This window comes from Ambystoma mexicanum, chromosome 2p (assembly GCF_040938575.1).
Source record: "Ambystoma mexicanum isolate Mex_15411 chromosome 2p, UKY_AmexF1_1, whole genome shotgun sequence".
Classification (NCBI taxonomy): domain Eukaryota; kingdom Metazoa; phylum Chordata; class Amphibia; order Caudata; family Ambystomatidae; genus Ambystoma; species Ambystoma mexicanum.
Window position 1 is genome coordinate 333,710,368 of NC_090923.1, and position 25,292 is coordinate 333,735,659.

The window sequence follows — 25,292 nt, forward strand, 5'->3', positions numbered from 1 at the left end:
CTAGGAACTTGCTCCTTGCAGAGCAAGTTTGTTTGACCATAAAAAGGAAGGGGAGTGCCATCTAAAATGAATTGGTTGCGCAAAGCCAAGGAAATCTGAGATGGAAAGCCTCACGGCGGTATTACTGGAATCACACTTACACATTACATGCAGTGGCTTACCTTCCTAGAGTACTGGGAGCAACACAAAACGCTCCCCAATTTCCTGGATAGGAAGGTGCACGGAAGGGTGGCAACGGTGGAAAAAGAGGAACTCTGACCCCAAAGCCCTGGGGACCCCCCCCCTTGAGATTGAGATACCTAACCAGGCCATAGCCCCAGAGTAAGGAAATGTACTGATGAATCCAATGGCGAGGCAGCCTGCACAAAAAGGCGTTACGATAAGGGAGTTCTTTGAATGACATTTCAGTTGTTTTTGTAGCTTGTGCTTATTGACCCACACCAAACCCTCATTTCGGTTAAGGGGAGGGGGGAGAGGGGATGAGGGAGAGGGGAAGAGGAGATTAATTAGTATTTTGAAAAACTCTTCACCAATTTTTACTGTTCAGATCTTGATGAGCAATGTGACAAAATCCACAGACACGGTATTAAGTACATTGTTTATTCTGGACCCCAAGCCGACGCAGCCGGCAAAGACTCAGCCAACAAACAACTAGCATGCCTGGAATGTTATTCTCCAAAGCAGAACAACATTCCACACATGCCAGACTGACGCATCTCTCTCCCTTAACATAAGAATTACATAAAGAAATATGAACATCTACATTTTAGTTACTGAAGAAAACATTTTGCAAAAACAAAAGCAATGCAAAACATGACATCAATGCAACAAAACAATTGCAATACATATACACTAAATGGAATGATCATCAACATACTCAAAGGACTGATGTAAGGATGCCTCAAAATACAACAATGAATGGTAACATATGAAACCCTAAAGCACCTAGTCTCTTAATTTGATGGGTGGACCACAGCTCCTCGCCGGGCGATAAATACCACCAGCCCGTACTGCATCACAACCTAACCCATTTCCCTCACCACCATCCCCACCTGATTCATTGACAACTTCATCATCCGACTGCACAACATTCTCCCTTGACAACACTCATCTGTCTCCTTTGTGCACTAGGATGAAAATCTAAAACTGAGCCTTGAAGATCATCATTCCCATGATGATCCCCAAAACACACACCTCCTTTGCCACCATCTAGAACCACAATGCGTCTCTTACTCCACCTTGAACCATCTTCCAACTGTACATGCCCTTCCCCACACTTCACCACTCTTAAGGAAGGAAAAAATGCACTCCAACCCTTCGGCACAAACCTGGGATTCTTAACACAAATCATACCATCCACCTTCACTTGTAGCCTCCTCTTACCCAATTGACTCACTCTTACCGCCTCTTGGTGCGCTAACACTCTCTTCCTTACGCTACTAAGATCCATACAACAAGGACCACCCCCACCCAAGGCCATGGACCTTAATCTTGACCCTGCTTTCCTTCCCCTCATCAACTCAAAGGGCGTCCTCCCTGTGGAAACAGATGGCGTCCTCCGATAAGCAGACAAATATTCCAAAACCACAACTTGCCAGTCCAAACCATTAGCCAGAGCCAGCTGAATGGCACATTTAATCACACCATTTACATTTTCTACCAACCCGTTGGCACTCTCGTTGTATAACGCAGTGCGATGATGATCTACACCAAATTGCTCCAAAAACTCCCTCATTTTTTTTAATACAAATTGGACGCCATTGTCCGTTACTATGCTGGCTGGTACTCCTTCCCTGTCAAACTTTCCTCAGAAAAGCAATAACACTCTGTGGTCACCCTGTCAAAAGCTGCCACCTCTACCCACCGAGCGGTATAATCCACTAATATCAGTAAAAACCTACATTCTGGTTGTAAACACTCAAATGGACCCATAATGTCCAGCACCACCTTCTTCCAAACTTCCTTAGGCACCTCCACTGGATAAATTGCCACCCTCCAATTCTGACTGTCCCTTTTCTCCAGTCTCTTTTTAATATCTCCGCTGCTTCTTTTAAGTTGGGGTAAAACTGCTTGTATTAGGTCTCTTGAGCCCTCTTTGTCAGTAACAATCTGTACACTGGCCCTTGACACTTCAATAGCCCTAGCAATCTCCACCACTTTCTCTAAGGGTGGATCACTCTCAATCCATAGTCTCTCTAATTTTTGGACTGCTTGTTTTCATCATGATCTGGTCCCGTATGTATTCATCCAGTATACCAGAAAAATTACATGTAGCCATTAGCGTACGTAACACCGTAACAGAAGCATCAATAGACTCTCCCACACCCTGTGCTCTTGAAAAGAACTGATAACGTTCCAAAACAACATTGATCCTTCTCCCAAATCGTCCCTCTAGTTTTTTTTAAAGCAGTTTCGTATGCACTGACTGTCTCCATCGCCTTGGACGAAGACATCTTCCCCAGATAAATGAGGGAATATCCGCAAACCCTCTGTGCTAATGCAATTCGGGAGCGCAGCCTCCTCATCGTCACTAAAACCTGCACCACCAGCCACTATCAAGTACACCTTGAAGGCATCAATCCATTGGTCCCATGGAGATGCTGGTTCACCAGGGGCTGGCAAAAAAGCAGGGAGGGGGCCTGGCTGCAGTGTGCAGCATGTTGCAGTCGATATGAAAACAGCTGGGTACAGCTGTGAGTCAGTATACCCCTCCCCCACCTGTACAGGACCATATCTCTGTCCAATGCTTGAGCAAATGTACTTGCCTCTGGATGTACTTTGAAGTACCTTCAAGCATGTTGCAATGTGGGAAAGTATCGCCACAGTATCTGCACTGAAATTGGATCAGCGTGATGCCAGTATATCCCTCTCTCCTGGTGAGACACACTGGCAATTAGCCCTTCTGGAAACTGATGTCTGAGATGCAATCTCTCTCCCGCCCCCCCCCACCCCAAGCAGCGTCCACTTCGTAAGGATGGATACGTGAACTAGATCAAAGCGCGTATGACATGCCTGCTCTTAGCGCTCCGGTTTACTTTCGCATGTGGCTTCCGGGTATGGCTGCGTATTGACAACCAATCAGATGGATATTCTTCTGCTGCGCCTTCCTTGCTTGCGTGCGATACGTCACACGTCTCCTTTCACCGACCACCAATCAGACGCCCATGAGTACTTCCTCCAGGCCTTTGAGCGTTAGTGCATACGCTCCTCCTTATTTCCACGCCTCCTCTCCAGCCACCACTCAGATGCGTATGGACACCTTCCTCTGGTGTCTTGATTGCGTGTTGGTGCGCAAACACTCCTTACTGCTTCCACGCCTCCGTTCGTTCACGCTTTCCCCGCCTCTCCTTCACGGCGAGGAACACAGGAAACGCCTCGCATAGGAGCCTCGCCGCTTCCACTCACAATCAAGGGCGAGTGTAGTGCTGCTGCGTATCGGTGAGCGGTGCTGCGGCATAACGCTGAGGCCTGGACTCACCGGGCAACGTCACCACTTAGATCGCTCCTTTCCGACGGGAGGTTGCCTGCACACGCGTTAGGGCAGGGGTCCAGAGGCCTCGTTGCCAATGACAAAATCCACAGACACTGTAGTAAGTACGTTGTTTCTTCTGGACCCCAAGCCGATGCAGCCGGCAAAGACTCAGCCAACAAACAACTGGCACACCTGGAATGTTATTCTCCAAAGCAGAACAACATTCCACACGTGCCAGACAATGACACAATGTCATCTTTGTGCAAATGTTGATCTAATAAAAATATATTTTCACAAAAAAAGCAGAAGAAAGATTGTGGAGGATCAGGACTGATGGAGAGTTAGAGTCCAGGTTAGAGAGTAGGTCTTCACAGGTGTTCAGGAGAGCTGTTTCCATGCCCCTGGCTGCCCTGAAACCAGACTGGTGGTTATGGAGACAGCTGGCCAATACGTTTGTGGAGGGTCAGCTTGCCCCGAAGGATAGAAATAGGGTGATAGTTAGCCAGGCAAGAAGGGTCAGCAGACAGCTTTTTTAGGAGAGGGTGCACAAGAAAGTGCTTAAGGGGTTGAGGATAGGAGCCAGTGGCAAATGAGTGGTTGCAGAGGTCAGCCAGGGCTGGAGCGACTCTAGAGATCTCATCTGGTGCAATGGGAGAGAAAGCGGAGTTCGGTGGTTTAATGGAGAGGCTAGAGGAGGGACGGGGTAGATGACCGAGAGGACAGGATGTCCAGGGTTTTTGAGGAAATGTTGGTGCCCAGTGAAGAGCAGAGGGCCTCGGAGGGAGGAGGAGGAGACTGCGGTAGGATTGGAAAGTTCCTTGCAGATTTTATAGAGTTCAGCCATGTTATTGGTAGCTCCAGAGATGCGGGCTTGGACAGGAGCCCTCTTTTTGGAGCAGGTGGAGACGGTATTGCCTTTGGAGTAGGCAGCAGGCTAGTTTGTCAGAGGATGAGCTAAATGCTTGCCACTTCCACTCTGCAGCTTTGAACTTGTGTTCCAAAGCGGTCAAGTCAGAGTCAACCAAGAGTTGCAATTGGAGGCAAGCTTCATGCTTATCCTCATTATGGGGGCAAGGATGTCCAGGGTATTGGAGATGGAGAGATGGAGATAGCTACAACAGAGTCGGAAGGGGAGTCTAATGCAGGAGGTGGATGGAGATGAAGCAAGAGGCAAATGCAGCGACGGACACACACTTCATCGGTTGAATGACAGAGGAGGAGACTGGCAGAGGTGACGGGGAGGTAAAGGTGGGAAGAGAGGAAACAGTTGTCAGACCAGTAGAGGTGTAGTGAGAGAGGAGAGTTGGAGAGAGGGGATGTCATTGAGATGAGAGCATCCAGGGTGTGTCCAGCAGAGTGAGTTGGACGAAGGGAAGGATAGTGAGAGAAAGACTGTCGCAGAAGTCGCAGAAACGATCAGTGGCCAATTCAGGAGAGTCGATATGGAAATTGAAGTGCCTGAGGAAGATGGTTTTGGGGGAGGAGGCAAGAAGAGGACGATAAGTCGGCCCATTCTGAGAGGAAGAGGGAGGTAGGTCCTGGGGGTCTGTAAATGGTAGTGAGGGTGAGAGAGAAAGAAGGCGAGACAGCCTGCAGACTAGGCTTTAAAAGGAAAAGTAGGTTTGAGTTTGTATAATGGAGGCAGGAACCCACTAAGGGAAGATCAGAGCCACTCCACCACCAGGCCAGGAGGGCCTGGGATTGGACAAGATTGTGTAGCCCACAGGAAGAAGAGTATCAAAAGCAGTGATGGAGCCGGCTTTGAATCGCATCTCAGCGAGAGCAAGGATGCCTGGATCTTCAAGGACATGACAGATGTCAGAGGAGTGTTTGATAGCAGAGCGAGAATTGAAGGTAGCTAAGTGAAGATGATGTCCCCCTTTAAAAGATTTGTGAGGGGGGGCACGGGTGGGGTGCCACCATCAGGGAGGGGAGAGATAGCATGAGGGAAGGAGGAGTGGAAGGAGAGTGGAAACTTGAAGAGATGAGGAAAACTCCTGTCAAGAGGGAGAAGGATGGGCTGTGTGCCCTGGGCCATGTTAGTGCCATTATTATGTTTATTAGGTTTACATAGCGCTTTAATCCAAAGCGCTTTACAATATAACAACAAGGTACAATAATGAAAGAAGCATATTTACAACCGTGAAACAAACCAGTGAGACAATATGTAGAACAATTTACTTGGATGGAGGGGGAGAGGGAAGGTGAGGAGAAAGGGAGAGGAGGTGGTCAGGGAGGTAGGGGTGATTTTTAAGTGTGTCAAGAACACTTCCCATCTGGTGCCACCTGTAATGGGTGAGGAGGAGAAAGGGGAGAGGCCAGAGGCCATATGGGGGGGGGGTCCATATGTTAGAAGAAGGAACAGCAAAGAGAATGTCAGTGATTGTCTGGAGGAAGCATTGATGTAGTGTCTGTGATGGGCAGACCAGGGTTGGGGTTTAGGAGTGCCTTTTTTAGTTTCTTCCTTCCAGACTTTGTGAGAGGGAGGATAGGAGATGGAGAAGCAGTTAGAAAAGATAGGAGAGACGGAGAACACCATTGGGGCAGAAACAAGTGGGAGGTCTGTCAAAGGATAGCAGGGAGAGGGTCAGAAACACTGTGAAATGATAGAATCGCACCAGGCGGCCAAGAAGACAAATCGGTGAGTAAGCTGCTAATGCCCAGGATTACAGATAATTAAACATTAATAGGCACACCAAAATTCGATTTTAGCCAGAAAGCACTCAAAAGTCTCTCTTTAAATGACTTACTTGATTTCAAACTGGTTTATTTATGACCATTGTTTTCTTCACTTAATTTAATACATTAGTGCTCTATTATCTGATATAACTGTTTGAAAAATAACATGTATGTGCCCTTTATCAAGAGCACCTTAAGGTGAATGTGTTTGTGACTGGTGTTTGTTTGGTAGTTTTGCTTACCTGTGGTTTTCAGTGATATGTTTGTTCAGGGCCTAATAAATATTACTGTATTTTTATACATTCTTCCCAAATTGAATTAAGGGTGATCTGTGCGTGCTTAACTGAACCCTTCACCACACCCACACTCTTCTAAAGCGAACCCTTACTGCTCAGTCCCACTATATTGATAGTTTGGTTCGACATTAGTGTGGCCAGCATAGGATGGCCTCTCACAATTGATTCTCAAAATACAACTAAACAACTGTCATTTCTCCTTTCCATCTTACTCTTATCCTCACTCAAAACTAAACTGGGACAAGAATGAAAAGTTGAGGCAGCAATATCCAGATGTCTCATGTGAACTTTCTTTGGGCTGGTTGCAGAAAATCTGTGTGAATGTAACATCTGAGCCTTGAGTTCGATACAATACTTGGATTTGTGTTTTGGGGTGTTGTGGTTGCCTGGGTCTGACTTTCAATGTTATACCCCAGCTTCTTGTCTGCATGTGTGTCCGTTGCCATATGTTAGGAAGGTTTTCTCTTTTGAACAACTTTCTCTCCATATTGCATGGACCCCCATATGTTTTGCTTTACACCATTTCCTGACTTTTTACAGTGAAGTGAAGCCTTCAGCTTCACTCCACTGGCCGTTTGGTCGCATTTTATGGGGAAACTGACTAGTCCTTCAGGCTTTCGGTACTGGGAAACTGTTTCTCTTAGTCATTTGACTTTGTTACTTTTTTGGCTAACTTTTTAACATTGCTCAATGCATACTCCAATGCAGTGTAATGGGGTTTCTTTTGTATGACTTTAGATCACACTCGAAGGTATTTTTTTGGTTACCCTTAAATGTGCTTAAGGAAAAACTTGTGGCAGCATTAACTTTTTTTATACTTTACAGTATTTTCTTTTTTTAACCTTACTGTATTTACCACATTTGTCTACTAACAGTGGCTAGTGTCCCAACATGGCCGTGCCACAAGGTTTTTTTGTTTGTTCCTTGGACATCTTGTCCCTTGGTCTTCTACCTGCCTTGCCAGGTCAGGAATTTCCTTTTATGGTCATACACTTGCACAGGAAAGGCTTGCCTTTTGCCGGCTAGTGTATACCACATGTGGGGTGTCCCAGGAAGTGGGCTCGGACTGTCTGGTCCCAACGCACATACTGACACATGAGTCTAGTATGCATGCTTGAGTGAAACCCACGGTGCTCCCTGATTGGACCACTGCTGGTGTGCATGTGTGGGGCAGATCTTGCCATTGTAGGGCTGAGTCTGATCACTTGACTGACTTTGTGCTAAGAAGAGGTGTCCTGCAGTCATTCTAGCAGATATGAAGAGGAGGCAAGTATCCTGTCGTAGCTGTGAAGACCGTGGACGATCCTGGAAGAGGACTGGTGGTGGAATCTTGCTGCAGAGCCCCATCTGGTACTGATCTCTGAAGACTGTTGGTGTTTCAACCTTCTGGATGGTAAGAATAACTGGTCCTGGTGTCTTCTGGTACCCTATCAAGTTGGTGTTCTAGAAATGTCCCAGGACCATCCAGTGGACTGACCAGCTCCAGATTGGGCTACCGTGACTGAAGTGCTGTCGTTCCGGGTCATAACTTGAGGGGTCTTCCGCTCGTCTGACAAGAGGTCCTCTTGTGAAATTTCAACTTCCTGCCACCAACGGGTCCCGAGATAGGTCTTCACCGACTGCGACAACTGTGATGTCTGCTGTCGCTGTGCAACAGGAACAGTCCTTAAAACAGGCTTTCCCTCATCTGGTCAAGTGCCTAGAGGAGGCATGCATCAGTGTTTCCATCGAGAAGAGGTTGCACCAAGATTTCATTCTCTACTAGAAATCTTCTTGCACCCGTAGCTCCTGGGCACCAGCGACTGGAACAAACAGCGGCAGCATTTACCTCCTGCGATCCTCTGACGACCTGTCAAATCTGAAGAGAAACCGGAGTACGGGTGTTAAGTTGTAGCTATACTTACCTGCCCCCCACCTAAACCCTTACACTTTGAATAATGTCTGAAACGTTACACTTGTTTGGCTTTGGCAAAACATGTTGCTGAAAACCCTGTGAAAGCTGGGAACTGTCTTATTCAATAGAATATTTCCATATCTGACCTTTGGACCCATTTGCATGTCCCCAGGACTCCTCTCCTAAACTATTGGAAAACTTTGAACTTTTGGGCACAAGGCCCCATTTAACCTGGGGTTGGCCTTCATAAGTTAGGATTGCAAATCCTGTGGACAGTTGGTGCTAACCTAATCATTTGCCTTCCTTTACAGGTATTGGGATGTGGGGGTGGGAGGGAGGAAGAGTGGGTGGTGGCGTAAATTGTTTATTTTGCACCAACTACATGGACTGTATATATGTTTTATAGTGTTTAGTATTGTGTGATAAGGTGATACTTGCCATTGGTCATTTTTCAGTGCGTTTTCTGTGCCTGAAATAAATATATTTTTGTAACTAACGGTCTAAGTGTAATCCTTGGTGTTTCACTGTGTGGACTCATTGTGGACCCCTGACCCAACTCACCTCTCCTGAAATTTAGCCTTGGCCTCCGTCCATGCTACCTTGATTGGTTTGGCTAAACTCCTGGAATTTGCTCCCTGTTCACTATAACGAGGGTGGCCTCCTAAACATCTGTCCACCAGACCAGTGTTTTGAAATGTACTGTAACACCTTACAGACAGGACTAGACCGATCGCAATTGGATTTAAGATGGCGTAGGTTGTTGCAATATTATTTAGGAGGAACGGGTAACTTGTTTTCTAAAAACCAATGCATATTTGGCTTGTTCTTCTGAGTTTCACAATTTCTTTCCATTGCTTGTCAAGTAGTTACTAGTTCCGAGGTGTGTCCGTGGAGAGGTTGCATCCGCCAGTGCAGAAGGACCGTCCATAAAGGCCATTCTCATATTTCTATGCTACTCGTCCATTAAAGACCAGTTATTTTCTTTATATCTGTAGTGAGAGGCTTCTGTTTCCTTGTGACAGGTGATTGATGGATTAGAAGTGAGCTGTTTGCAATCTACTAATGGCATGGCAGCAGTATGTGATGGTGCAACAGAATAGGCATCTTTACAAAAACATTTTTCTTTTTAGAACAGGATAGAGTTCCACACTGGCTGACTAAAGATCCAGGTTACTTGCCACATTTTGTGACCATGGATTCATGAAACCTGTCTTGCTTTCATCTACCTCCACGCCCTTATCTCCTGGCACAACTGGGCAAAACGTCCTCCAGATGAGTCAGCAAGGAATTGGGTGAGAACCTATTCTCCATTGGCGCAGAACTTCTATCAACCTTTTTGAATATTTCATATATTTCAGGGTTTGAAATTGAGATTGGATAACCATGAGCTGAAAGCAGCTGCTGAATATCCTGCCTTAACCAGTGACCAGGAGCTAGCACTTGGGAAGAAGGAGCTAGTACATAGCGTCTCGTAAATCTAACTTAAACATAACATGCAAACGTATCATTTTGTCCATTATTTGACGCATTATTCTTTGAATGTGTACAGATGTGTTCTAATGCTTATTCATCGATTGCCCCAGATACGCAAAGTTATATTTACATATGTGCATTTGTTCAGTGTCAGTTGTACTGGAGAGCCAAAAGATGCTCCTGGTAGCTGTTGGTGTCAAGCTAACCTGGCGTTTCAAGGCAAAATAGCCCCTAGCTTCCGTCACTTTCAAACCCTGTATTTTCATTTTCCTTTGACATTCACCACTTATCCGCAGTAAAGCGAACTTGAAAGATTTTCGGAAAGCCATATCACCTCATTTATTCTGATGTGATCCTCCATGTCCCAGCTTTTATTGCACATTTTGCTATTGTTTAGCAATAGCTACCAGCTTTCTTCCATTACCCTCAAACCCGAGGTGAGAGAGCACTACATTCTTGACTTGTGAAGCAGTCATGTTTTATCTGGATGGCGCAAAGTCACTGTATAAGACCGATTGGTTATCTTTTGCAACTGGTCAGGAGGGTGTCCAGTCATTAAATCTACTATTGTATGATATACGAACTAAACTAACATGCACAGTGTTGGGGAGATGTATCATTTTTATGCTTCATCCCCTCTCCTAGTCAGACCCCACACGTGTTTGCTGGACTTCTGGCCCTTTTTTCTTTAATCCCGAATGAGTGGAGCCTTTTTCCACTCATTTATTTTTATGGGCTCTGTCTTTTGGAACTCTATTCTTTGCATGTTACTGTCCTATGGAGTCTACTTTCCTCCATCTCTTAAGGCATCTTTATTTTACTATATCCGCACACAGCTCCTTATGGGCAGTGTTGCTGAGGACCATTTGGGTCCTCGTTTGAGTTTCTTTTCTATGTCCTAAAGTAACTACAGTTCTGAATAGTCCTGGGAAACTGGCACACACAACTTTCTGTGGAGTGCCAAGGGGATACTTAGTATCCCCCTTCTCTCTGCTCCTGTGACATTTGTCACCTAGTCCGTCTCCTAGTTATGGCTGGTGGCAGTGGATACGTTCTACCAACTATTGTGTGAATAATCTACCGCAGGCTATGTCCATAGCCCTGGTAGTGCACAATAGGGTCATCCAAGTACTAACTTAGTGGCTCCTTTTTTTTTTTGCCATTACTAGCATGATTGTTCTTTGTCAGACCTTCTTGTACCGTCCTGGGGGGGGGGGGGGGGGGCCTTGTGAGTGTTTTGCCTTTGGCGGTAACCCTTAGATGTCCCCACTTGCGCTCGAGTGTCTGGGCAGGCAGGAAGTGGTGGAGGAGTTTTTCACTCCTCTCCCCTGCCCTGTATCTGCCTGAATGGAACCAGCTCCCACTGGGGGTCTGGCTGTCCTGATTGGACAGTCACCTGCCCCTTTATGTAAATTGCCTGGAGAGATTGCAGAGGAGTGTGTGCTGAAACTGTATAACAGATGAGGTTCGGGGGGGCGAGGCTTGAAGCACCCGCAATGTGGATGCTTCCTTGATGGCCTCTGCACAAAGCCCGGGTAATGCATATAAATTGCTGGTTCCCACGCCGCTTGACTTCCATCGACACCAGGAAATGAAGAATGAGAAGGGGAGATCTGGGGAGAGTGGTGAGGTGAGCTGTCCCCCGGGAGCCGAGATAATCAAAAGAATGGCCCCATTGGGTCTGCGGCGGGGCTTCTCCACAATGGCGACCGCCCGCTGGGACAATGCAGCTCCGGTGACCTAGCCCTTTACCCACACCCTGAATTCTGCCTGCGGGAAGTGTGGAAGATCCATCACTTAGCAACCCATGATCACCTGCCATAGGGCCCCGCAGCACGTTGTCTTCATTCCGGCATGGAACGTTCATCAGCAGCCTGCTGTGAGGTAAGGAAGAAGGTGACGAGCCCCTGCAATCAGCTAATGAACCGCGCTTGCCGAGGAGGATATAAAACTCAATGAAGGAAGCCACACACGCCGATCTAAGGCAACGGCCCAGCCTGCTCATAAAGTGAGGGACAAACTCCTTACTGTCCATTTATGGTGTCAGGAACATGGCTATGGGGCAAGTGAGGAATACTAAACACATTGGGGCCTGGCAGGAAGACGCCAGCACCTGAAGCAGCCACACAATCTCCATCCTGGAGCCCAAGAGCTGCCTACGTACGCCCCAACTCTCCATCATGTGAGGGACAACTGAGTAAATCGCCCAGCAGGAGTGACTGAACTCCCCTTGTGGAGCAGCTTGGGGGGGTGAATCGGTGGCCGATCAGGAAGCGCAGCCAAGCGAATACCAATGGAGGTACTGCAGAGAACCCCCACCTGAAGGGCAGCACAATCCCATAACGCCTGAGGCGGTAGGAAAGGGACAGTCACCCACTCCCCACTTCACAGCATTTACCTGGTTGACGCACCTAAAAATCCACCCAGGCACTATCGGAGCTACCCTCTCCTCATTCAGCGCATACAGAGCCTCCAGCTACATACTAGCCAAGACTCTGCCCCCTTCACCACTCCAACCTGAGGGACAGCTCGCCACGAAAGGGAACATTTAGGCATTGAAGTCTGAAATCAAGCTGAAATTTCCCAGCTGTATGACAGAAATCTCAGTGAAGGTAGACCGCCTGGACCAACGAGTGCTGGAAACAGAGCTGAGGCTGAGAGGGGTGGAAGACCATACAACTGACCAGGCAGAGACAGTGTCGGAGCTGGAGCGTAGGATCAAGATGCTGGAGGGCAGAAAGGATGACATGGAACGCAAGCAGGAAGATATGGAGAACAGAGCCTGCAGTAACAAACTGCGGATCGGGGGGGGTTTCCCCTCATCGGTCCCAGACCAAGCCCTGAACGAATATATAAGGGACTTCTGCCAACTCTTCTGCCGCATCTTGATAGATCAATAATGCCCCTGGACCGCACCCACAGGCTGCGCTCGCATAGGGGACAGGCCTCGGACCTTCCACCAGACGTAATTACGAGAATCCACTTTTTCATGGCCAAACCAGAAATCCTCACAGCCAGCCAAACACGTGGAGAATTGACCTTTCAGGGGGTGTTGCTCCAAGTCTTTCAAGACCTAGCTACAGGACTGGGAAAAAGGAGAACGCTTAGACTGCTAACCACTTTTCTACAAGATCAGAATGTTAAATACTGCTGGCTGTTCCCTGCTACTCTACAGTTTGTACTGGATGGTAGAGGCCAAAGGTACTCTACCAGACATCCCCTTAGATATGGGCGGTGGCACCCTCTCACTCCCATTCCCTTTACATCACCGAAAAAAGATGCTCCCTTGCCTAAACGGAACACCTGGGTGAAAGTAGCCAGGGGGCGAAAACCTAAAATGTCTGCATAACAAACCTGAATGTCTCCCAGCCAACCTTTAGTGGAAACCTCTTGGCACCTCTAAACCCAAACCGGCAGAAACTAGCATCGAAGTCTGAGTCCCCAGCTTCATGAGGCCTACGCCTAAACGGGAGTATGATTCCACACAGAATCCAACCGGGCACCAAGCCCATTTCTTTTGTTCTATGGTTACAAGTTACCAGTTAGAGTATAAGTAAAAAATCTGGTTGATGAATGGAATGAAGATGGAGACAGATTTTGATGGCGGATGAGATCCATCTGGATTCCCCCCCCTCAAGGCATAAATGCTCCAGCCAAGTGTAGATTCACGCCTCAACGCCTGCAAGACCTCAACAGCCCGGTGGTCTTGCAAGAGACCCATCGTCTTCCATCTGACTTTGCCCGCCTTCGAAACAGTTTCCAGTTCAATACCTGGCCTCCAGTGGTTCCAAAAAAGGAGGCACAGCTATTCTCCTGGCAAAGCGGGTGGCGTTCAGGGAACTGGAAATGCTCTACAGCTCGGAGGGCCGATACACAGGGATCAAAGGTATGTTATTTGGCCAACTATATATGTTGATCTGTCTACGCCCCCAACAAAGGGAAAGAAGCCTTTCTCCTGGAATTAGAAGCTAAACTTCTCCCCTTCCTTGAGGGTCAGGTAATCATCAGGGGGGCGACTTCAATGCGGTCCCGACCCCCCCTGATAGAAATCACCCACCCACCCACATCAAAAGACTTCAATATTGCCCTGGATCTCCTTCACTTATTCAAAGCTTTGGCAGGAATTGATACATGGAGACTATTACATCCGGGAGAGAGAGACTTCACCTTCTTCTCGCAAGTACACCATACTTTCTCCCGTGTAACCCTACTCTTGGCGTCCCCCCCCAAATTATGTATTATGTTGATGAGGTGCTCATAAAAACGTGGATATTATCTGATCATGCCCCAGTTCTCCTGACATCCCAAATGTATGACTCAAACCCCCTCCCGCCCTCCACAGGCTGCTATTGAGCCTCTGACCCGATCCTGAACGACATGGCGCTTAGGTACGCAACCCTGCACCTCACGGCAACCACGTGGGACGCCATGAAGTCAGTGATTAGGGGAGAACTCATAGCCCACAGCTCGGGGAATCGAAAGCGTAAGCAAGAGGTCCGAGTCCAGCTAGAGAAAGAAATGATAGAAGCGAAGCAAAACATAAAAAGGGGGGTCTCCTAAAGCGCATTGCACCCTGCAGGTGGCCCGAAACAAACTGGAAGCACACTATGCCGAAGAAACGTCCCACTCGCTACTTAAAACTGAACAGGGATACTACGGCTAGAATAATAGAAGTAATACTGGTTAAAAAACTGGCGAAAATAACATGGCACAATGTGATAATTGACCTACGAGACTCACAGGGTAAAACCCAATATTTGGAAGAGGCTAAACTACAACTAGCAGCAGCCCACCTGACCAAAACCATCACCACATCCCCCCGTGGTCATGGTTTTGGTCAGAACAATATATTAAAGGCGCTACCCTCCCACACCTCTCGAAGGGGGACTGTGAAGCCCTAAACGCCCCAATCACTGGTGAGGAGATAGACTGTCATCAAATCCTTAAAACATGGGCCCCTGGCCCTTATGGGTTCTCCTCTAGATTTCATGTGCTTTTTCACCCTCAATTGCTGACCCCCTCACAAACCTTTTTAACTCCTTTGGCCAATCCGGCTCCACAACTCCATTAATGCAAATCTCCTCAACAATCCTCCTGCTAAAACCCAGCAAAGATCCTTGAGACTATGCCTCATAAAGGCCCCATTTCATTACTCAACATAGACACCAACATTTATTCTAAAGTTTTGGCTAATCGCTTGTCCTTAGTGCTACCTAAAATAATTAACTCGGACAAACTGGCTTCATAAAAGGCAGATCCACAGGGGATAACATTCATCGAACCCTGAACCTGGATGAGGTGGCAGCTTCATACCACCAGAAAATGGCACTGCTTACTTTAGACTCAACTAAGGCCTTTGACAAAGTTGACTGGTCCTTTCTACACCTAACTCTTGAGGCCTTTCAGTTTGGTCCACTCTTTCACAAGATGGTCCTTGCCAACTATAACTCACCAGAAACAGCTTTGCTGTTTAACCGGGGTCAGATGGTGCCCATATCACTGATTTGTGGGGCCAGGTAGGATTGTTCATTCTCCTTTACTTTTCTCCCTGGTATTGAAGTCCTTAGCCCAACGAATTTGAAAAAACTCTGCCATTGACGTGGTCCAGGTTGGCCATACGCACCATAAGCTTTCTCTCTATGCGGACGATATCCTGCTCATTTTAACAAATGTCCAGCCCTCCCTTCAACAGTCCCTTTTTGAACTATGTAGGTTTGGCAGGGTTGAGGGGTTTGCGATAAACTTCCATAAATCATCGTCCTTGGGAGTGATTATGACCTCAGAGGAAATAGATGCCCTCTGACCCCCATGTCCCATTCACTGGTCTGAGAAATCCATAATTATTTAGGGTTGCACATTCCAGACTTCCCAGGTGAAGTTTACACAGTTAATCTCCCATCCTCTTTAGAGCACTAGAAACTGACCTAAAAACGTGGACCAACCAAGAGATCTCTCTAATGGGGAGGATCACCGCTTGTAAAATGAACATACTCCCTTGGTTCCTATATTTCTGCTCCACTCTTCCCCTGGCGATCCCGCTACCACCCCTTCTCTGCCTACAACAGAAAATGCTTCATTTTATATGGAGAGATAAGAAAGCTAGGATCCCTAAAAGTGATAATGGGCAGTGCCTGCTTGGTGGGGTTGGGGGGGGACCCCAATTTACGTAAATACTGTGAAGCTGCACAACTGGTGTGTTTCCAAGTGTGGCTCTCTCCGGTGGATTCTCCACAATGGGTGAATATTTAACAATCAATACTGCCTCTTCCCCACATAACCCCCTACCCGCATGAAAATATTGGCCTGGCCTACTCTCCTCCACAAAATGAGAATCTGGGACTGGGCAATCAACTCCAAGGGTATCCCGACCTGATTGGGTCCACACATCCCGGTCTTCGATAATCCCGCCTTCACTCTAGGCATGCACGCTTCAAACTTTGGAAACTGGATGAGGGGAGGGCTGCAAACTTTAGCGCAGCTATTTGAAAACCCCCAGCTACGAACTTTCGAAAACTGTTGGGGGACATTCAAGCTGACCGAGAATGACAGATTCTCCCATGCCCAACTTCGTCGTTGGTACACACATCTGTTGGTCCGACAGAGGGCCACATGGGACCTCAGCCCCATTGAACTCTCTTTGCTAGAGGGTCTAGATGGTGGGGAATGTCACCAAACTATACAACTTGCCACAGGACGACATGCTGATTCTTCGCCCTGCATATATGTCGCAATGGTAAAAAGACTTGAGGTTCTCGATTGAGGACCATACATCTGTACGAGAATCTATTCCTCCTCAACCTGTGAGACAAATTAAGAATGTGCCCTTAAATTGCTCCTTCTCTGGTATTATCCCCCAGTGCGGTTTCACCAAATTCAGAACACATTGGACCCGCAGTGCTGGTGAAATTGTGGAACCCAAGGCACTTACTTATGTGGTGGGACTTCCCTGCTTTTCAAACGTTCTGAGGAGAAGTGCTTACTGTGATTGAAGGTATCTTTCAGGTTCAACTCCCGAATTAACATGAAGTAATTTTCCTGGGAGCACCGATTCATGGAGGATCTACCCAAGGTTGGGGGCGACAGCTGAACTAATTACTCAGCTTCTCCTAGCAGGGAAGATCATGATCGCCCGGTCTTGGAAATCTCCTGAGGGCCCATTGATATCCCTATGGTGGGGGGGCAAGATGTGGGACATCCTGGTGGTGGAAAAGGTCATAGCGACCAAAGAGGGCCTCCTGCACTGCTTTACAGATGTATGGGTCCCTATCCTGGAACACGATCAGACACACAAACCATAGCTTCCAAAGCTTTTCCTCCAGGACAACGTTTGAAACAAGGCCCTCCTGGTCACCGTCTACCAAATGTCGGGACAACGGACAGGAGGGACAACAGTTTCTAAGATTGGGGAGAGGGAGGGAATATTCATGTTGGTAGTGCTATTTGAGATGTCTGTCATTCGCATTCCATGTTTGCAACAGAATAAAATAAAATTGTTTAAAAAAAAAAGTGAGGTTCCCAAGGTGAAAGGCAAGTCGACTAGTGGAAACAGAAGTAACCGAAAAGACAACCACAGACTCCTGCAGACCCTTTGTAACACTGTGAAGCGACCACTGCTGTCCTGACCCTGTTTGTGGTGCGACAGAGGAACCCCAAAGAGGACGACTCCTTCCCTTTGACTAGTGGGGCCAACCAGTCCCAAGATAAACTTTAATCTAAGCCATCACCCAAGCTGCTGTGCCTCTCCAGAGATGCAGAACCCCAATACCAGGAGACCTCTGACCCAATTGAAGTGCATGGTCATGGTGTTGCGGAGAATTTACATTTTCTGTGCTAATTCCCTTTACCGTGAGAGACCCCAGAACTTTTGCTGGACTTTTTTTATTTTAATCTCCTGACTGAGTGGAACCTTTTACCACTCACTGATTCTTTTTCTCTGACTGGGATTTTTATTTTCACTGTTTTATGGAGTCTGGTAAACTACTTCTGTTTAATACAGGAATCTGTCTTTTGCTTTGGGACACCCAGCACCCCATGTGCAGTGTCACTGAAAAGTCTCTAAAACTTCTCGTAATGTTTAAATACATTTTCTAGTGAGAACTAATGTTCCCAAGAATAGTAAGAACTTTTATCTTAACTTTTGTTTTGTGGGTCCAGCACACACCACCTTATTTGGGGTGCTGGGGAGTTGCATAGTAACTCCTTATCCCACTCCTCATGTAACATTGTGTTACAGTGACTAACCTAAATGGCTGGTGGCAATGGTTACTTTTTACTATCTTTTGGGCAGGTTATTAGCCAGCCGTACAGCACCCACGGGTGACCATTTTCTCAAAATGGCCCCAGTCTTCTTTTCTAGCCATTTTCTGTTCCTTCTGGGCTTTTACTCTCTCCTTTAGAATAGCTTTGAGTCCTTTGTGAGTTTTGCCTTTGGCAGGTGTCGGCCCTGAAGCCCACCGAGGCTCGGGTGTGTCTGGAAAGGCATGAAGTGAGGAAGGAGCCCGAAACTTAACTGTCCTTTGTCTGTAGGTATGCCTGGCTGAAACCAGTTCTAACTGGGCGGTTGGCTGTCCTCGAGGACAGCCACCCCCAGGTGATTGACAGCTCCATGGCTGTGAATGAATGGGATCCTGCATAAAAGGCGAGGATTTTGGGACTAAGGATTAAGTCGACCACTGGAACAAAGAATCCGAAGCAGAAGAAGAGCAGAGATGCCAGCAGCACCTTCCAGGACCGCAAAAACACTGGTGAAGCCTTGCAGCTGTGCTGATACCGTTTTCACACCGACAGGGAAGACCCGGCAAGGGCGACTTCCTCCCTTAGGCTGGTGGGACCAACTAGCCTCAAGACTTTCTTCATTTTGGGACATCCCCTGACTTTCCGTGACTTTCCTGAGCTGCAGAATCTCAATACCTGGGGTGCCTGGACCATTATCGAGTGCTTTGTCTTCCCAAGATCGAATCCACCTGAAACTTTGGAGGCATTGGTGTGGACCTCCAGAGGCAAGAATTCTTCACCAAAAGTCCCCTCACCAGAGTTCTGGACCGAGTAATCGAAGTAAATCTGACCAGTGATATTAGTTTCTTCTTGGCACTAAGAAAAGGCACCAAAACCACAAAGTGCAGCTGAAGTGAGCTGAATCCATTTCTGCCGACGACACCTCCCGAGTGCTGCCACAGAAGCCCGCCAGAGGTCTCCCCTTTCGTCACCACAACCCAGGAGCAGGAATCTGGGTCTGCAACGCTGCACCTAGAAGGAAGCCAGATACAATGTCTTCACTTTCATGGTACTATGGGGCTTAGGTTGTATTTACCTTGTGCCATGTTCGGTACTTCCTGGCTTGGGAAGTGCGGTTTTCTTCAACTGAGGTATGACCTCAACTCCTTAGTGCACAAGCTGCAAGGCCTGCACAATCAGATAGGCTCTCCTTGAGCTCCTGTGTTTCTTCAAGAACCACTGACTAGTTAACTAACCTTTCCTCTGAAGATCTTCATCTGAACTGGAACTGTCCATTTGACTTTGGCTGTACTGGTTTCCGAAAGGTCCATCTTCTTGGTCTGTGTTGAAGTGTGTTCTGCCAAACTCTGAAACTTTCCCTCCCATCTCAATTTTGTGAAGGTGCTATAAAGTGCTAATACTGACCTTAATTGGCATCGCTCTGTATGCTGGATATGTAAAGCATAGAAAGTTACTCACCTGCAATATTGTTTCTTATATAACTTTATAACTTGATTCGATTTTACATTGAATGTTATTGTTGGTTGCTGCATTTTAGATTAGCTTGTGTGTATATATGTGTGTATGTATGTATGTGTATATATATATATATATATCATATTTTGATATAACTGAGTGTTTGCTCTGATCCCCATGTTTACTGATTTCAGTGTACTGCTCTACAGCTCACATAACTCTGTCCTAAAATAAGACTGGCTGCTCAGCCACTCTACCGACTTGTGTAGTACAGGCCTATATTAAGAGTTGGGTACCTAATACCAAGAGATACGTTTTATGAAGTCACACATCAGTTGGGACTTTACAGAAATGTACCGATCACGTGGAAAGGCCAAATCCGTCCAATTCTTTGCTTGGCTCCAGGTGAACCTCCAGAGACACAATCCGACCAGTCCAAGTCCCCTCAACAGAGTACGGGACTTCAGGAATCAAAGGAGTGTGTCCGGGCGTATCGCGTACTTGGTTGGTGCTGCAGAAAAGGAGCCAAAACTGGAGAGTGACCAGAGAAGCTGCGGAAAGCCGTGCCACCGGTCCCCCCTCAAGACTGCTGCTGAGAGATCCAGTCCATTGTCCTGCCTTTCATCCTTAGACCAAGGAATTCGGCGGTCAGGCCAGCGCTGGCCCACCGAGGAGAATCCAGCCACCATATTTTCTTCTACCCTAAAGTTCTGTGGGCAAAAAGGTATTGCTTACCTTGATCCAAAAAGTCTCTCCAGAGGATTGGAGTGCACATAGAGATGTTCGGGGTCCCCTCCTGTTAACTCAGACTCAAGCAGTTGCTTGTGTCCCTGTAGCAAGTCCTTTCAGGGTCTCCAAAGTTGGTTGTCCTCTTGCATCTTAGAGACTAGAACATATTCACAGGATTTTTGGTTATTCTGCTGCTTGTCAAGAACTTTAGCCCTCTCTGAACTGCCTTTAGCTAGGGTTCCATTTGGACGTTTAAAAGACTTTGTGTGAAGAAACTGCCTCTAGAACCTCAGGCCCTGCTAGTATAACACTAACCAACTTATTTTCCTTCCCAAAAGTCACTATCTTATATGTGTATGCAAAGGAAATGTCTTTAATGTATTTGTGCTAAGATTTGCGAGTGCGCGTTATTACAGATAATACAATAGAACTTTCATTACTGTCAAAATCTGTAACAAATGTAACCGCAAGCAACTACAAACTAAGCAGTGGCCTTTGGAAAGTACCCTAAAGTAATTCTGTGTGTTTTGGTTCTATGTACTAAGTATTTAGAAGTGATTCTTGCAGAAATATAATATATATTTTAATATACATTTATAGAGTGTTTCTTTGATGTGCATTACTAGCTAGGTTCAGGGTACTTACCTACAACTCGCATCTTCCTCTTATGATAAACCTGACAGCCCTGCCACTCTGCCAATATTCCATGAGTAGTACAGACTGATACTAAGAGTTGGGGGATCTACAAACCATTGGGAAGAGGACTTTGGGAAAACTGCGACTCATTCCTGGTTTCTCACACAACCTAGATCTATTTTCGTCAGCTTCCAAGAGCTATTGGTGAATTTTCTTTTTCTTTTTGCAATATACTTTGGGTTTCCTTGAGCTTCTGTTGAATAGGCCATTCCACACCTTCCATCTCCGGCAACCAATCCAAAGCATCACTAGATCTTCTATTCCGGTCCATAACTGGGACTTTAATTTTTGCTGTAGAGATTTTTACTGTTCATATCATCACTGGATACAAAAATGACCACCCAGATAGGCATCATGGAATTAGGTCTTTTATAGCAAATAAACAACTGTTCATGTTTTTTTCCTGTTTTTATTTAGATGATTACACATTTGGTACAAACAACCATTCCAAGGCATACATTGGGGAAGATGTACACAGAGAAAACTCTCCAGATATTGCCATAGAATTTAAAGAGCAAACTAACAGCAAAAAGCAGAAAACTGACACGAAACATCCTGCTAAGAAAAACATTTCAAGCAAAGAGAATAACTTTTCCAGTGAAACAAAGGACCAATTTGCAAGGAGAGAAAGTGAGGTGAAATTGGGGCCAAAACATATAAAGAAACCAGTATGGAATGCAAATAAAGGAGCCAAAATATATGTGCCAGCCTCTGAACGATACCCAAAAGGACACCAAAAGCAGAGGGAAGAAAACAAAACAAGGCGGCAAATGGAGCTGCTGCACTTAGTTGAAAGAAATATGTCGCAGAACATGCATCATAAAAATGTTTCTCCTGCGGTCTCTCCGTCACCTCAAGACAGCAAAAAAGAAAATTATCAAGTCATTAAGGTAGTATCCTTGTATCAAACATGTGATATTCTACTGCAGGTTTTGTCATAATAAGTATTAAACTGTTCTTCTCTGACGGTTACCTCTAAATATTTTGTGATTCTTCTGTGATGCCCTGACCATTTTCCCCATTGTGTCCCTACCTAGGTCTCACTGGGGATGCAACTCTGTGAATTTTGTGCCCCTTAGGTACCTTTTAGGCCTCTAACGTGGGAGCTACTGGGATTGCTTCCCTGGGCAAGTTAGTTACCTTGCACAGAGAGTGTGCCCAAGGTCTGGTTGGTGCAAAAGGTGATGACTGGAAGGTTTTGAATCAATCATAACCACAGGCACAGGTCTGGGTAACCCTCAATACAATCCTCTATGTGCCTACGAAGCCATTATGGAAAGGGAAATACCATATGCAAATGAGGCCTGGCCCAACCCCAAAATTGGCAGTCCAGCCCGAACTTCAAGTTCACATCCCTTCTGCATGAGACCACAAGCAACCCCAGATATTTATCAAGCTCATTGAGCATCCACAGTGAAGTGTAGCTTGGGTCTCTAGGCCCATTGGGCTCGGGATCCACATCTGGGCATACCCGACCCACTCTGGGTGAGTTGAGCAAAACCAAAAGGTGATGCTAGACCCAAGCTCACTTATGAGGCAGAAACATATGTGGTTTCTTGTGGCCTGGTGGAGAAGGATGTGACCAAACGATTTTGGTTGATTACCGCAAATCCATCTGCTTGCAGGAGAATATTTTATTTTATTTTTTTCAATTTTTCTGCAAATGGATATGGGAGGAGACCTTACCATATCCCCCCGCAACACTCACCTCCCGTTAGTGACCCTACATTAATTACTGACCTAAACTCACCCCCATATATATATGCGGCAAAATTGGGGGAAAAATCTGCGACCAATCCTCTTGTGACCAAATTCATCGCACAGTAATCTGCCAATCCCGACCAATCAGTTCTGGCCTTATTGGCATGTGGTCTTTCCCATTACTGTAATGGCTTGACAGCCTGAAGTATGATGGTCTAGGGGGTTTCCCAGAACTCTGCCAGAGGACCAGATCAATTTTAAACCTTCCAGCTATCACTCCTTTTAGTTGGTGGAAGCTACCTTATGTCATGGGTGTGCTAGATTTGGTATTATTGAGTTGTGTAACAACAACAGTTTTGATTTACAGCACATCAAAATGGGCACAATGCAATGGTGGTAACAATAGCACTGCTGTGCTGCTCCAGTATCGCACACTACCTTCATTCACTACCCTTTCAAGTGCCACATGCAACCATTTTACAAATGCCCTTTTGTTTATCTTACTGCCATTTTGCATTCATATTTTTAACGAAAAAGAGTCACTCTTTAGCATTTCTTATAATACCTGATGAGAGGTTGAAGATTTCTTTTGACGCCTCAAAACACAGAACATAGCAATGGGCCTATTATCCCTTTTTTTGTAGGATACATTAATTTCAAATGTACTTGTATTTCTCCACAGTGAAGTTTATCACCTTTATAGGTACTCTAGATGCAGCTGATGGATGTGTTTGTTCACGGGTGGCTGCAGGGCATGCAGAAACTCTTCTTCCAGTGTGGAAATTACTGACAGCTACTGGCTGGTTGGAAGGTTTTCTTGCATGGTCGTAGTGTGTGCAAAGTTATGTTGCAGTTGAAAGCCTAGCTATAATTGCAGAACCTTTCCATCTTAACCAGGACGCTTTGAACTTTGGTTCTCAAGAAACCAAGATGCACAATTTCAAACTATTTCTTTTTTTAAAATTATTGGTGGGTGTAGCTCCCCATTGAGGTTGCACCTGGCTCCATTGCTATGTTCAGTTTCTGGGCTAATTCGGGGCAGACATTTCCAACTCTGCTAAAAGAAATCTACAGCGGCCAATGTCTGTCACATTGAATTACATCTTACACATTAGTTTTATAACCTTCTGTATGACTTTATCCGAAACCCCACTATGCAATGCCATAGAGCCGGGGTGCCCAAATGGTTTTGCTGGATGGCTAAATGTATCATGCAAGTCCCATACTGTGGGCTGAACTAAACATGGGATTAAGTGAGTACTAGGGGCATTGGTGCAGGAATTTGAATTAAGAACAACATGGGTTTTAAGGCATACTTTTTATTTATTACTCTGTTACTGTAACACAGGATACATATTTTTGAATGGCATTACTAATGACTGGCTGACTGTAGCCCAAGCAACGCTTCATCATTAAGCTCATGTGACTTGGAGCGCCATACATAATGTTCTGAAGGGCCACATTCAGCCCACAGGCCATATGTTGTGCACCACTGCGATAGAGTAATGAATAACGGGATACATTTACTAGGAAATAGGGTATTTTAAGCATAGGTTTTTTTGGTTAACATTGAATATATTAAATTAGAACAAAGGAGTAGTATGGCTTCACCTTGAATCCCATAAACCCGAAAAAACAAAAAGTTGTTGGTGTTAAAACAGTCCTGCAAGTTGATTTCCCAATTGGCAATTATTTGGAGGTTGACACTGTCTATGGTGTCAAGTGTCTCCTGCACTACTTTGCTTGTATTCAACTGTCTTTTGGTTCACTTTCATCATTGTAGCAGTAGGGCCCTTTTCCATGGATCACACTTTACTGTCATCCAGATCTGTCACGTATTGCGGGAAGGCTTGAAGCCACCAAACTCGAGCCACAATGGTGTGTGCAATTTGGGCCAGTAGACTGGCTGGAGGGAGGTTTGTCTAACTCTGGTCTGTGTGAGGAAATCAGGAATTCAGTCACTTTCTCCAACAAGAAGCACCTACCTGTGAGGCTAGGGAGGTGAGCCTGCTACACAACATTTCCCCTAGAGGTAGCGGCTCTTCACAGGGAGATTCTCCTCTCTTGGGGATAAGGACTGCCTTACCAATATGACCTCCCTTTGTATTATCCTCAAACACAATACAGTTCTATCAAGTGACAGATATAAAGACTAGTCCTACATATGCTATTGTAATGTAATTACTGAAGACGGAAATCTGTATGATACTGTGAAGAGTAATAATGCAGGAGTAATAAAGAATGACTGTCTAACAACCACTGAGACGAAGAAACCATACAGAGTTATATAGACTACAAGTCCAACACAAAGGAAGGACTATGTTGAGAGGCTGGGGAATCTCAGTTGCGTGATAAGTGGGAGGATCCAGAGAACCAGTAAGAGGAGCCTGGGAGATTCAAACCATCTGGCTGAGAGAAGCCGGTGATGCAGGGAGAATGCTGGTTTGCATGGCAGCAAACCGATTTAGACGAACCGTGCCGAGGAGCACTAGGTAGCGAAAAGCTGTTAGCAGGAATGTCCAGAGGCTGGTAGTCCCAGGAGGGACATTTGACCAGGGCTTACAGAGAGCCCGAACTTCGATGTGCCGTGGGTACAGCACTCCGACTGCAGACCACGACAGGTCTGCCAGACTGAAGCATGTCCCCAGAGGTGGTGGCCAAC

The 25,292-nt window shown here is 46.2% G+C and overlaps 1 protein-coding gene across 1 annotated transcript in view; it reads left to right on the top strand.

Annotated features, from left to right (window-relative positions):
- The window catches only part of CCDC66 (coiled-coil domain containing 66), a 561,787-nt gene that overhangs the window by 417,975 nt on the left and 118,520 nt on the right, over positions 1-25,292 (top strand). The window contains exon 15 of the mRNA XM_069643663.1: positions 21,347-21,819. Within this exon, the coding sequence (XP_069499764.1) occupies positions 21,347-21,819 (473 nt within the window). The remainder of the gene's footprint in view (positions 1-21,346; positions 21,820-25,292) is intronic.